We start from the raw sequence: 15,093 nt of genomic DNA, 5'->3' as shown, positions 1-15,093 counted from the left end.
AAATAGTCTTCATACAGAGTCACACTTCCACATGCTAAATTTTATCCCCATTCACTGGGAGACAAAAAACTTCCTGTTTAGAGCAAATACATTAGAACTCAATAAAGCCCAAGGTCCTAAAATTCAACACTGCCACATAAATGAAAATGTACATGTCTGTAAGCTTCCCTTGCAAGGAGGCATGCTGGAGAGCAGGGTGCTATCCCAGAGGTCAAAATCTGGAGGGGGTGGCATTCACCACTGCTGGTTGTACTTCCAGAAGAACAGGAACAGTGGCAGCAGACACACTGCAGGGGTGTGATACCTACCTGTCAAACAGAACATTTTCTCTCCTCCTTATACTGCAGACAGAAATGGCAAAAAATGACAATTTAATGATGTAACCAGGACACTAGGTTTCCCCTTTTTCTGGACAGAATTTCAATGGAATGGAAAAAATACTCCATTAACTAAGAAATAATATTCAATTATTATGATGGGCTCTTCTATATAATATTATTTGGTAAAATGTTAAGAGTTGGGGATTATAATTATTAAAGGGCATGAGACTAAAACCCTGAAAGGTTCTACCCCCTTTCAGTTCTGTGATCTTGCACAAGTCACTTCCAACTCTGACCTGACTTCCTCATTTGTAAACTCACCGACCTTATAAACTGAGGGACAAGCCTCTTCTTCACCCCCACACCCACTTCACCACTAAGTCCCACTGATCCTACTTCTTAACAAATCCACGTGTCCACACTCCCCAGTGCAGGCCCCCACCAGCTCAAGCCTGGGTGACTGCCCCAGCCTCCTTCCTGATGGGTCATTCTACTTCCATCTTCTCGTTTCCCAGCACACCACCCTTGGCTCAAAGCACTTAAAAGACTCCCTAGGGCCCTTAGAACAAACCTCTAACTCCTTGACACAATTTACAAAGTTTTGCTCATCAACAAATACCCGCTCCCCTACGTTTCTTTCCACGTAGATCCAGCCGCAGTGCAAGTTCAGCAAAAGCCCTCTCATGTCCAGGCCTCTGTATGTGCTATTTTCCTTGCTTCCACACACTCTTCCTACTTCTAGAATAGGTCTGGCTAACTTCTACTGAGTCTTCAGATCTCAGCTGAACATCAGTTTCCTGAGGAAGCTTTATTTGACCCCAGACCTCCAAATCTGGGATGGTCTGATGGCAGCCCTAACGCTCCTGGCACAAGGCAGGCACTCAGTGAGAGTACTGAGGGAGCCAGGGATGGAACAAAGATTGGGATAATCTGGATCCGTGGTCCCGAGTCAAATAAGGACTTCTGGAACTGTTAGGCAAAAATAAACAAAAAACCCTAAAATGTACACCCGGGAAAGAAAATAGTTTCTTAGCTTTTATCAGTTGAAATAACTTTGGGAAGTGAATTGAGTTACACCACCAGTTACCAATGGTCTGGCTGATCACTGCAGGGCTTATCTCTCCTTTCTTCTAGCTCCTGACACACTCAACAGCTGTCTCTTTAAACAACTCTGTCTCCTGTCAATTAAAATCCAGGTCTTTGCAGTTTCATCCCACCCAGTTACAGCCCCCCACCCTCCTGCCAGTACCTGAAGGGGAGCAAGCACCATGTTGCTCAGGGAGGCCGAGGCTCTCGCTGCTGCTGTCTTCGTGGGAGGCTCTATGAAGCTCTCAGGCGTGGCCAGCTGGCCAGCTGCTGCAGAAAAGCTGGGTGCCACTGCACCTTTCCCAAGTGACTGTGTCTGTATTTGGTCATGCTGTGGGGTCAACCTGAGTTTCTGGAGAAGATCAACGCTTGGGAGGGATGTACCAGCTGTGTTTGTCACACTCAGTGGGGCCCTGAATGGGCTCTGGCTGGCAGTCAGACTGGTGTGGCTCAGCTCAGGGACTGGCTGACTCAGAAGTGGAGACCTCTGTCTAGGTGTGGTCTTCACTGCTTGCATCATGGTGGTGTTTCGGGGTAGGCCTGGGGGAGCCTGTCCAGTAGAAGCTTCTGCTGGTAGAGTAGGACTAAGCACAGGGTGCAACGGGATCACATAGCTTGGGGCCTGCTTTTCGCTGGACTGTGTGATGGAGGCAGGAGTGATTAGCACCGGGGTGGTGACTTCAGGCTGGACTGAGTGCTGGGCAGCAGGATGGACACCCAGGTTTTCCGACTGAGGGGCCCCTCCTGGCTCAAAGGAAAATGGTAGGAACGAGCTGGGCTCTTTCTGGGAGGCATCTCCTGGCAGCTTCTCCACTTCTTCTGAATCCAGACCCAAAAGTGTTGGCTGTTCCTTTGGCAAAGAGGTTCCAAATAATTCTTCCACTGTCAGATGCTTGTGTCCAGACGGAGCAGACTGAAAAACAAATCAAACCACCCAATGAAAGAAATCTCTTGCAAACCAGCCCAACTAAACTTCTTTTCCATCAACCAAAACAGTTTGCAGAAGCAAGGCTGGGTGGAGTCTGAAAATAGGAAGTGGAACAAACTGAAGATGTCCTCAGGATTAAGGCCTAGGTACATCTATCTGGTCTCCCCAAGGTGGTGGACAGAAATCTGCATTAGTAGTAAAATTCCAATTTTCCGGACTCTAGGTGATAGCTTAGAATTCATCTTTTTTTTGTTGGCAAACAGATATAAGGTGAAGGGGCAATTACTTTACTTCAAAGTTAATTGTGCCTAATTGTCCTATGTCAGTCACACATGGTAGGGAAATTACACTCAAGAGGACGGAGGGACCAAATGCTGATCAAGCAATCCTACCTTTATTTTCATGATTTTTGACTAAAAGGTAGGCATTGCACCTTGAGGACTAGGCCTCAAATACCAGAAAATAAAATTAACCATTAAAAAAATTAAAGTATAGCTGATACAACATTATATTAGTTACAGGTGTACAACATAGTGATTCAGTATTTTTATAGCTCGTACTTCATTTAAAGTTATTATAAAATATTGGTTATGTCCTCTGTGCTGTACAATATATCCTTATATCTAATTTATTTTATACATAGTAGTTTGTACCTCTTAATCCCCTACCCCGATCTTGCCCCTCCCAATTTAACCATTTTTTAAATAGCTAGCCATTCCTCCTTCCTACTCCCGAATCACAGAATCCTTAAGAAAAAGCAAAGCTTAATAAGCCTGAACATGTTAAATTTACATATATTTTAGTGATCTGGCTTATTGATACCACTGCAACGACTCAAAGGAGAAATATTCATGCTTCCCACTTGTGAGCTTTCCGGCCCCTTTCCTTCAAGCAGTATTGCTGAATTCATTTAACCTTTATTTGCTGAGTATGCACAGGGTGGCAGGTCCTGCTCTGACCTGGGCCCAAAGGACATACCAGGAAGTAACAAAAAAAAGTCCTACCCTGATAGAGCTTACATTCTCATGGGAGACAAAGTACTCTGAGAACACAAGCAGCCTCAACTTATGGTTTTATCCCTAAAGTGTATGGACTTCTTAGTTGTTTACATATATGTTTACATGACAAAAAAAATTCACTGAAAACACATGATTTTCAGGGCCCCAGAAAGTCTATAAAGGCCTTCAAGTACACTGCATCTGAAATACAATGATGATAACACTATGGTATGATCCCATTTCTACAGGAAAACAAGCTCAGTTTTCCCCCAATGTTTGCTGTGTCCATTTGACAAATGATTAATGGTGTTCACCAGGTGCCAGGGGCATCGGGCTGTGAAGGGCGGGGAGAAGGAGAGAGAGGGAGCTTCTGGGCAGCAGGCTCTGAAGGGAAGCGGGTTAGGGATCCCCTTTGTGGAGGGACAACAGGGAAGGGAGGACTGAGCATGCAGGGGAGCTTACACATAAGGGACAGAAAAAGTTTCGGGGGCGCCGCTGTGCATTTTCTCCCTGGTGTGAGGGCAGAAGCACCTGCTGGGTGAGAGAGAGGTGGCCGGGAGAGCGTAGGTGGCGCGGAATAGCCGTTGTGGAGGAAGAGGCAGAAGCCTCCTCCAGTTGTAAAAAATTACAATTTCGTACCGAACCATTATATCTCAGAAAATAGTCAATGAAGAGAATTCTATTAATATTAAAGCTAACATAATTTATCTTGGCAAGTTAATGTGACAAGAGGCTTTGTTTAGGTGAAGGAACTCTCATGTGGCACATTCAGGCCCCCGCTAACAATGCCGTAGCGAGACTAGTAAGACTGTCTTGTCACACTTTCTAGCACTTCAGGGGATTTTCCAGATTCACAGTCTCACTCCAAATACTAGGCAGCACTAACACCTCATCATACACTGTGGATGTGAAGAACTGCAAAAGACTTTATATGGTTTCATATCCTTACATTTTTACTTCTGGAAAACTGCAGAGCTTAGGGTCTGAAATAAAAAGTACCTAGGTTCAAGTACCAGCTGTTAACTGGTAAAATTACAGCATTTCTATGTAGTTCCCTCATTTGAAAACTGAGGGCAACTGTGGCTAATTGCCTCACAGAGCTGTTGTAAAAATTAAGTTCTCAATATAATGTCTGGTGCCCAACAAGCATTCAATAATTGGGAGTTGGCTATTAACATCATTATATGAACCCAGATACAGTCTTTTTTTTTTTTGCTGCAAAAAGCTTTATTGTTTCCATTTGGTCCAAGGCTTGGGAGAGGGCTCCAGGGTGGTTAAAAAGCTGCCTAGTGGCTGCAGAGAGGGGCTTCAGGCAGAAGCCCTGACACCAGAGGGGCTACTCAAAGGCCGCTGAGCTCTGGAGGCTCTTAGTCGTGCTTGAAGGTGAGACTTTCGAAGAGATACTCGCCCAGCACAGCCTGGGAACCAAACAGCCTGCGGAGGTTGGTCAGGCGGTGACTCATCTTCTTGATGAGTTTCACCTCCTTATCTAGGAGGTGGCTCTCCAGGAAGTCACAGAGGTGGGGGTCTGGGCAGGCAGAACCCAGGGCATGCAGATCCAAAAGGGCCTGGTTCAGGTTCTTCTCCAAGAGAATGGCAGCTTCCAAAGTGTCCTGGGTTTGTACCCCACTCATCTTGAGATGGCTTCTGCATGTCCTCGAAGAGGACACGGCTGCCACACTGGTTTTGCATTTTCAAGAGACGCTGGCACCCTCGCACTTCTTCCCCACCAATTCGCAGAAAAAGTGGCCCATGCCCTCCAGAGCCACGATGTCGCGGTCGAAATAGAAGCCCCGAGAGGAGGTAGGTGTAGGAGGCCCGCAGATGCATGCTGACCAGGCAGTTGATGGCGGCCTCCACCTTGGTGGAATAATTCTGACGAATCTGGGAGCTCAGGGGTGATCGGTAATAAGGAGTTAAGCTCAAAAAATGGTGTTAGCTGGTCCTGGTGGCCGAGGATAGCTGAGTGGCTGACTCCGAAGGTTGGGACTGGAAAAAAGGTTGGAGAGTGGTCGGAGGCTGGAGCAAGGGGCGTCCCTGGGTCTGTTCCGTCCAAACACTGTTGAAGCAAGAGACAGATCTGCGGGACCGGTGAGCACATTGCCCCACATATACTCTTAATAGCAATTACGATAAATCTGTGTGTGGATATGTTTTAAAGAACATCAAATAATATGTGGGGATATTAAAAATCTATCAAATCCTTTTAGAATATCATCCCCTATAATGCAAAACAATAACAACAAAACCACTTGATGGGATATGGAGGCTGTGCTATTATAAATCACCCCATTGTTCCCTGAGGCAAGGAGTCATTAAAGACACAGCTATTTGTTCAAAATTCACTGGTAACGTTTCAAATCCATTCAAAGTAATCTGAAATAGACAATGAATTCTGATATGGAACAGATGTCTCTTTCTCTCTGTCCAGGCCACATAACTGTAGTAGAATGCATAGGTTCCAACCCCAAGCTGAACACTGTGATCTACTCACTTCTGGATCCCTGGCATTATAAATGTCTGCTGATGAGCAGAGACAATTCCTTCCCCCTTCTCATTTCTAAAAGTTATGGTAAAATATACATAACAAAAGTTACCATTTTAACCATATTTAACCATATTTATACCTAACTGTAAAATTCAGTGGCATTCAGAATATTTACAATGCTGTCTATTTACAGAAGTTTTTCATCAACCCTAACAGAAACTCTGTACCTATTAAACAACTCCCTACCTTCTCTCCTGGTCACCCCCAATGCCCCACCCACAGACCCCGGTAATCTCTATTCTACTTTCTGTATCTATAAATTTGCCTACTCTACCTACCTTGTATAAGTGTAATCATACAATATTCGTCCTTTTGTGACTGACTTAATTTCACCTAGCATGTTTTCAAGGTTCATCCATGTTGTAGCAGGTATCAGAATTTCATTCCTTTTTATTTTTTATTTTTATTATTATTTTTTTGGCTGCGCCTCACGGCTTGCGGGATCTTAGTTCCCTAACCAGGGATCGAACCTGTGCCCTCTGCAGTGGAAGCGCAGAATCCTAACCACTGGACCGCCAGGGAATTCCCAGAATTTCATTCCTTTTAAAGGCTGAATAACACTCCATTGTACGTATATACCACATTTTGTTTATCCATTCATCTGATGATTGACAATTTGTTTCCACCTCTTGGCTGTTATGAATAATGCTTCATAGAACATTAGTGTAAAAGTGTCTGTTTTAGTCCTTGTTTTCAGTTCTCTCAGGTACATATCCAGGAAAAGAACTGCTGGATCATATGGTAATTCCACATTTTAACTTTTTGAGGAACTGCCAAACTGTTCTCCAGGGCTGCTGTACCATTTTACATTACCATAACACTTGTTGGCCTTTTGTGTATGTTATTTGGAGAAATGTCTATTCAGCCCTTTGCCCATTTTAAAATTTTATTTATTTATTTATTATTTTTTGGCTGCACCATGCAGCATGCAGGATCTTAGTTCCCCGACCAGGGACTGAACCCACGCCCACTGCAGTGGAAGCTCAGAGTCTTAACCACTGGACTGCCAGGGAAGTTCCCCCTTTGCCCATTTTTGAGTTGGGTTAATTCCTTTTTTATACATCATGTTTAGAACAAAATGGTGAAGACTGCTTGGCAAAAGAAGTGCTGGAAAACTACACTAGTACCCTAACCAGGGATTGAACCTGTGCCCCCTGCAGTGGAAGCGCGGAGTCCTAACCACTGGACCGCCAGGGAATTCCCAATTACGTAGATCTTAAGCACCATATTCTTTTATATATATGTGTATATATGTGTGTGTGTATATATATATACATACATATATATATATATATATATATATATATATATATATATATATACACACACGCACAAACCAACATTTAGACATACCTACTTTAAAAAACACAGACCACATTGGGACTATCTTGCAGAAACTTAAGAGTCTTTTCCAGGGAAGAATACTATTTTATGTTATAAGAAAAGGAGCAATCAAACAATAGGACATGGAGAAGCCTCACCATGAAATACACCTTAGGCTTCATAAATGACACGATCCAGGTAGCAATTTTTACCTATCTAGTGGAACACAAATCAACTTTTGAACAACTAACATTACCCACATTTACATGTGAAATGTTTCTACACTTACACTTAAAAACTGGTATCTGTAGGGACTTTCCTGGTGGTCCAGTGGTTAAGAATCTGCCTTCCGATGCAGAGGACATGGGTTTGATCCCTGGTCAGGGAACTAAGATCCCACATGCTGCGGGGCAACTTAGCCCGCGCGCTGCAACTGAGTCTGCACGCCGCAAGGAAAGATGCCACATGCCACAGCTAAGACCCGACAGAGCCAAATAAAAAAAAAAAAAAAAAAATCACCTTCCAAGACGATTAGAATGGTGAATGTCTTATGGTGCTTGATGATAATGTTTATTTCAGTATAGAAAAACACGGCTTACTTTGAAGTATAAATTTAATAAATATTTACTGAATTAATACATATATCTAAGACTGTTGAAAAAAACTGGTATTTTTTTTAAAGTCTCTCTAAATCCTCCATTAAAAAAAATATATACATATTTATTTATTTTCTTTCTTTCTTTCTTTCTTTTTTTTTGTGGCTGCATTAGGTATTAGTTGCTGCACACAGGATCTTTGTTGAGGCATGCGGGATCTTTCGTTGCAGCACGTGGGCTTCCCTCTAGTTGTGGTGTGCAGGCTGCAGAGCGTGTGGGCTCTGTAGTTGTGGCGCGAGGGCGGGCTCTAGCGTTGAGGCACAAGAGCTTGGTAGTTGTGGCGCACGGGCTTGGTTGCCCCACAGATCTTTTTTTTTTTTTTTTTTAAGGAATTCCTTTATTTTTATTATTTATTTATTTTTAGCTGTGTTGGGTCTTCGTTTCTGTGCAAGGGCTTTCTCTAGTTGCGGCAAGTGGGGGCCACTCTTCATCGCGGTGCGCGGGCCTCTCACTATCGTGGCCTCTCCTGTTGCAGAGCACAGGCTCCAGACGCGCAGGCTCAGTAGTTGTGGCTCACGGGCCTAGTTGCTCCGTGGCATGTGGGATCTTCCCAGACCAGGGCTCGAACCCGTGTCCCCTGCATTGGCAGGCAGATTCTCAACCACTGCGCCACCAGGGAAGCCCTGCCCCACAGATCTTAGTTGGGATCTTAGTTCCCTGACCAGGGATTGAACCTGAGTCCCCTGCACTGGAAAGTGGATTCTTTACCACTGGACCACCAGGGAAGTCCCCAAAACTGGTATTTCTAATGGTACGAAATCTACTTCATATTAAAAAATGGGACTTCCCTGGTGGTCCAGTGGGTAAGACTCTACACTCCCAATGCAGGGCACCCGGGTTTGATCCCTGGTCGGGGAACTAAATCCTGCATGCATGCTGCAACTAAGAGTTCGAATGCCGCAACTAAAAGATCCCCCATGCCTCAGTGAAGATCCTTCGTGCCGCAACTAAGACCTGGCACAGCCTAAATAAATATAAATAAATAAGTAAATAAGTAAAAAAATAATGAAACCATATGGTAGAATGCTGAATTCTGACGGCAAAAGCAGCAGAAAGTTTCCAATTTCTCCATGCTGCCTCCCTGCAACTTCTGCCAGGCCAGAGACAGATTCTCAGACTTTCTCTGGAATAGGGTGTGTGGTAAAGCTTTAGGGTTTCAGAGGTATCTCACATGAGGCAGAATAAATGAGGTTATGAGGGCAATAAGAGTTATCATAGACAGAACGCTCATTACACGAGGCCCTGTGCTACACACTTTACACGCATTACTCTATTAATCGGTGAGGGCAGTACTATTATTATTGCCATTTTATAGATGATGACCAAGTACAACAACAAAACCAGACTCCAACCTAGTTCTAACAAGACAGTCCATATTCTTAACCATTATGCCACCATACTGAGATGTCCATCAAACAGATGATAGGTTACCTACTCAACTGAATGGTGATATGATCCTCTGGGGAACAGAGGTGCAGCTAAGACTTGAATAACTAAGAGGTGGATACAAGTCAAAAGGTACGAACTTTTGGAAATAAGTAACTGGCTGAATCAGTCGCAAGAGGCTGAGTGGGCACAGCACGCGTCTCCACACAAACTCCCCAAAGCTTTATAGTCTCTGAGTTGGACAGGACCCTCTCTACACTTCTCTGCCTCTGATAAGAAAAACTGGCTGCATTCCTCTAGTAGCTGGGCTTATTTATTCATGGATTCATCTTCCATCATCCATAGAAAAGGTGAAATTGTATTCTTTACTCATCTTTAAAGACTGGATTCTGAGTTCTGTAATGCCTCACTTAAATCAAGATTTAGTCTGACCATGCCCCTGGGAAATGGAATTCAGTGAGTGACACCATGTACGGTACTCAAAAAAATTCTAATAAACTGTATCAGGGGACTTCCCTGGTGGTCCAGTGGCTAAGACTCCGAGCTCTCTATGCAGGGGCCCCGGGTTCGATCCCTGGTCAGGGAACTAGATCCCGCGTGCCACAACTGAACATCCCGCTTGCCACAACTAAAAGATCACACGTGCTGCAACGAAGATCCTGCATGCTGCAGTGAAGATCCTGCGTGCCACAATGAAGACCCGGCACAGCCAAATAAATAATATTAAAAAAAAAAAACCCCAAGAAACAAAACAACAACAACAAAACTGTATCAGATTTTCCATTGTTCCTTCCTCACACCATAGCTCTTGCTGTTTAGAGAACTTCATACTTCTGTTTGGATTTATTGTGTCCATGTCAGATTTCCTACCTGATAGTGCCCTGGGCACACTAGAAGATACGATTATTCTTAACCACAGGAACCAAAAAAACAATACTAAACAAACTAGGGAAATAGTCCCAAAGGAATTTTAATAAGTGAATTATGAAACTGAAATAAAATTTAATACTATTAAGGCTTGACAGCATTACTTGCTCCTCAGCACTAGATGGCAGTGTTTGTAAACCAACATACAATCTGCATGGAGGGCCGATTATGGATTTTTTTTTTTTTTTTTTGCATCCAATCTCAAGATATTTATTAGATTTGTAGCAATTGTGCATTTGGGCTTAAGGGAACAATAGTGTTCTTAAATATATAAATATTCTCAATACATTTATATTAAATAAGAAGTTCTAAAATTCTAAAATAACTTTATTTATTTATTTATTTATTTTTTTAAATTAATTAATTTATTTATTTTTGGCTGTGTTGGGTCTTTGTTCCTGTGCAAGGGCTTTCTCTAGTTGCAGCGAGCGGGGGCCACTCTTCATCGCGGTGCGCGGGCCTCTCACTATCGCGGCCTCTCTTGCTGCGGAGCACAGGCTCCAGACGCGCAGGCTCAGTAGTTGTGGCACACAGGCTTAGGTGCTCTGTGGCATGTGGTATCTTCCCGGACCAGGGCTCGAACCCATGTCCCCTGCATTGGCAGGCAGATTCTCAACCACTGCGCCACCAGGGAAGCCCTGCCCCACAGATCTTAGTTGGGATCTTAGTTCCCTGACCAGGGATTGAACCTGAGTCCCCTGCACTGGAAAGTGGATTCTTTACCACTGGACCACCAGGGAAGTCCCCAAAACTGGTATTTCTAATGGTACGAAATCTACTTCATATTAAAAAATGGGACTTCCCTGGTGGTCCAGTGGGTAAGACTCTACACTCCCAATGCAGGGCACCCGGGTTTGATCCCTGGTCGGGGAACTAAATCCTGCATGCATGCTGCAACTAAGAGTTCGAATGCCGCAACTAAAAGATCCCCCATGCCTCAGTGAAGATCCTTCGTGCCGCAACTAAGACCTGGCACAGCCTAAATAAATATAAATAAATAAGTAAATAAGTAAAAAAATAATGAAACCATATGGTAGAATGCTGAATTCTGACGGCAAAAGCAGCAGAAAGTTTCCAATTTCTCCATGCTGCCTCCCTGCAACTTCTGCCAGGCCAGAGACAGATTCTCAGACTTTCTCTGGAATAGGGTGTGTGGTAAAGCTTTAGGGTTTCAGAGGTATCTCACATGAGGCAGAATAAATGAGGTTATGAGGGCAATAAGAGTTATCATAGACAGAACGCTCATTACACGAGGCCCTGTGCTACACACTTTACACGCATTACTCTATTAATTGGTGAGGGCAGTACTATTATTATTGCCATTTTATAGATGATGACCAAGTACAACAACAAAACCAGACTCCAACCTAGTTCTAACAAGACAGTCCATATTCTTAACCATTATGCCACCATACTGAGATGTCCATCAAACAGATGATAGGTTACCTACTCAACTGAATGGTGATATGATCCTCTGGGGAACAGAGGTGCAGCTAAGACTTGAATAACTAAGAGGTGGATACAAGTCAAAAGGTACGAACTTTTGGAAATAAGTAACTGGCTGAATCAGTCGCAAGAGGCTGAGTGGGCACAGCACGCGTCTCCACACAAACTCCCCAAAGCTTTATAGTCTCTGAGTTGGACAGGACCCTCTCTACACTTCTCTGCCTCTGATAAGAAAAACTGGCTGCATTCCTCTAGTAGCTGGGCTTATTTATTCATGGATTCATCTTCCATCATCCATAGAAAAGGTGAAATTGTATTCTTTACTCATCTTTAAAGACTGGATTCTGAGTTCTGTAATGCCTCACTTAAATCAAGATTTAGTCTGACCATGCCCCTGGGAAATGGAATTCAGTGAGTGACACCATGTACGGTACTCAAAAAAATTCTAATAAACTGTATCAGGGGACTTCCCTGGTGGTCCAGTGGCTAAGACTCCGAGCTCTCTATGCAGGGGCCCCGGGTTCGATCCCTGGTCAGGGAACTAGATCCCGCGTGCCACAACTGAACATCCCGCTTGCCACAACTAAAAGATCACACGTGCTGCAACGAAGATCCTGCATGCTGCAGTGAAGATCCTGCGTGCCACAATGAAGACCCGGCACAGCCAAATAAATAATATTAAAAAAAAAAAACCCCAAGAAACAAAACAACAACAACAAAACTGTATCAGATTTTCCATTGTTCCTTCCTCACACCATAGCTCTTGCTGTTTAGAGAACTTCATACTTCTGTTTGGATTTATTGTGTCCATGTCAGATTTCCTACCTGATAGTGCCCTGGGCACACTAGAAGATACGATTATTCTTAACCACAGGAACCAAAAAAACAATACTAAACAAACTAGGGAAATAGTCCCAAAGGAATTTTAATAAGTGAATTATGAAACTGAAATAAAATTTAATACTATTAAGGCTTGACAGCATTACTTGCTCCTCAGCACTAGATGGCAGTGTTTGTAAACCAACATACAATCTGCATGGAGGGCCGATTATGGATTTTTTTTTTTTTTTTTTGCATCCAATCTCAAGATATTTATTAGATTTGTAGCAATTGTGCATTTGGGCTTAAGGGAACAATAGTGTTCTTAAATATATAAATATTCTCAATACATTTATATTAAATAAGAAGTTCTAAAATTCTAAAATAACTTTATTTATTTATTTATTTATTTTTTTAAATTAATTAATTTATTTATTTTTGGCTGTGTTGGGTCTTTGTTCCTGTGCAAGGGCTTTCTCTAGTTGCAGCGAGCGGGGGCCACTCTTCATCGCGGTGCGCGGGCCTCTCACTATCGCGGCCTCTCTTGCTGCGGAGCACAGGCTCCAGACGCGCAGGCTCAGTAGTTGTGGCACACAGGCTTAGGTGCTCTGTGGCATGTGGTATCTTCCCGGACCAGGGCTCGAACCCATGTCCCCTGCATTGGCAGGCAGATTCTCAACCACTGCGCCACCAGGGAAGCCCTGCCCCACAGATCTTAGTTGGGATCTTAGTTCCCTGACCAGGGATTGAACCTGAGTCCCCTGCACTGGAAAGTGGATTCTTTACCACTGGACCACCAGGGAAGTCCCCAAAACTGGTATTTCTAATGGTACGAAATCTACTTCATATTAAAAAATGGGACTTCCCTGGTGGTCCAGTGGGTAAGACTCTACACTCCCAATGCAGGGCACCCGGGTTTGATCCCTGGTCGGGGAACTAAATCCTGCATGCATGCTGCAACTAAGAGTTCGAATGCCGCAACTAAAAGATCCCCCATGCCTCAGTGAAGATCCTTCGTGCCGCAACTAAGACCTGGCACAGCCTAAATAAATATAAATAAATAAGTAAATAAGTAAAAAAATAATGAAACCATATGGTAGAATGCTGAATTCTGACGGCAAAAGCAGCAGAAAGTTTCCAATTTCTCCATGCTGCCTCCCTGCAACTTCTGCCAGGCCAGAGACAGATTCTCAGACTTTCTCTGGAATAGGGTGTGTGGTAAAGCTTTAGGGTTTCAGAGGTATCTCACATGAGGCAGAATAAATGAGGTTATGAGGGCAATAAGAGTTATCATAGACAGAACGCTCATTACACGAGGCCCTGTGCTACACACTTTACACGCATTACTCTATTAATCGGTGAGGGCAGTACTATTATTATTGCCATTTTATAGATGATGACCAAGTACAACAACAAAACCAGACTCCAACCTAGTTCTAACAAGACAGTCCATATTCTTAACCATTATGCCACCATACTGAGATGTCCATCAAACAGATGATAGGTTACCTACTCAACTGAATGGTGATATGATCCTCTGGGGAACAGAGGTGCAGCTAAGACTTGAATAACTAAGAGGTGGATACAAGTCAAAAGGTACGAACTTTTGGAAATAAGTAACTGGCTGAATCAGTCGCAAGAGGCTGAGTGGGCACAGCACGCGTCTCCACACAAACTCCCCAAAGCTTTATAGTCTCTGAGTTGGACAGGACCCTCTCTACACTTCTCTGCCTCTGATAAGAAAAACTGGCTGCATTCCTCTAGTAGCTGGGCTTATTTATTCATGGATTCATCTTCCATCATCCATAGAAAAGGTGAAATTGTATTCTTTACTCATCTTTAAAGACTGGATTCTGAGTTCTGTAATGCCTCACTTAAATCAAGATTTAGTCTGACCATGCCCCTGGGAAATGGAATTCAGTGAGTGACACCATGTACGGTACTCAAAAAAATTCTAATAAACTGTATCAGGGGACTTCCCTGGTGGTCCAGTGGCTAAGACTCCGAGCTCTCTATGCAGGGGCCCCGGGTTCGATCCCTGGTCAGGGAACTAGATCCCGCGTGCCACAACTGAACATCCCGCTTGCCACAACTAAAAGATCACACGTGCTGCAACGAAGATCCTGCATGCTGCAGTGAAGATCCTGCGTGCCACAATGAAGACCCGGCACAGCCAAATAAATAATATTAAAAAAAAAAAACCCCAAGAAACAAAACAACAACAACAAAACTGTATCAGATTTTCCATTGTTCCTTCCTCACACCATAGCTCTTGCTGTTTAGAGAACTTCATACTTCTGTTTGGATTTATTGTGTCCATGTCAGATTTCCTACCTGATAGTGCCCTGGGCACACTAGAAGATACGATTATTCTTAACCACAGGAACCAAAAAAACAATACTAAACAAACTAGGGAAATAGTCCCAAAGGAATTTTAATAAGTGAATTATGAAACTGAAATAAAATTTAATACTATTAAGGCTTGACAGCATTACTTGCTCCTCAGCACTAGATGGCAGTGTTTGTAAACCAACATACAATCTGCATGGAGGGCCGATTATGGATTTTTTTTTTTTTTTTTTTGCATCCAATCTCAAGATATTTATTAGATTTGTAGCAATTGTGCATTTGGGCTTAAGGGAACAATAGTGTTCTT

The 15,093-nt window shown here is 43.4% G+C and overlaps 1 protein-coding gene across 4 annotated transcripts in view; it reads right to left on the bottom strand.

Moving 5' to 3' along the window:
• Positions 1-15,093, bottom strand: part of DCP1A (decapping mRNA 1A) — a 70,067-nt gene that overhangs the window by 8,494 nt on the left and 46,480 nt on the right. For all 4 annotated transcript variants that reach the window (XM_057554646.1, XM_028164672.2, XM_057554644.1 and 1 more), the window contains exon 7: positions 1,570-2,319. In XM_057554646.1, coding sequence (XP_057410629.1) covers positions 1,570-2,319 — 750 coding nt within the window. The remainder of the gene's footprint in view (positions 1-1,569; positions 2,320-15,093) is intronic.

The sequence above is a fragment of the Balaenoptera acutorostrata genome, chromosome 10 (assembly GCF_949987535.1).
Source record: "Balaenoptera acutorostrata chromosome 10, mBalAcu1.1, whole genome shotgun sequence".
Lineage (NCBI taxonomy): Eukaryota > Metazoa > Chordata > Mammalia > Artiodactyla > Balaenopteridae > Balaenoptera > Balaenoptera acutorostrata.
This window is presented reverse-complemented; position numbering and strand designations above follow the sequence as displayed.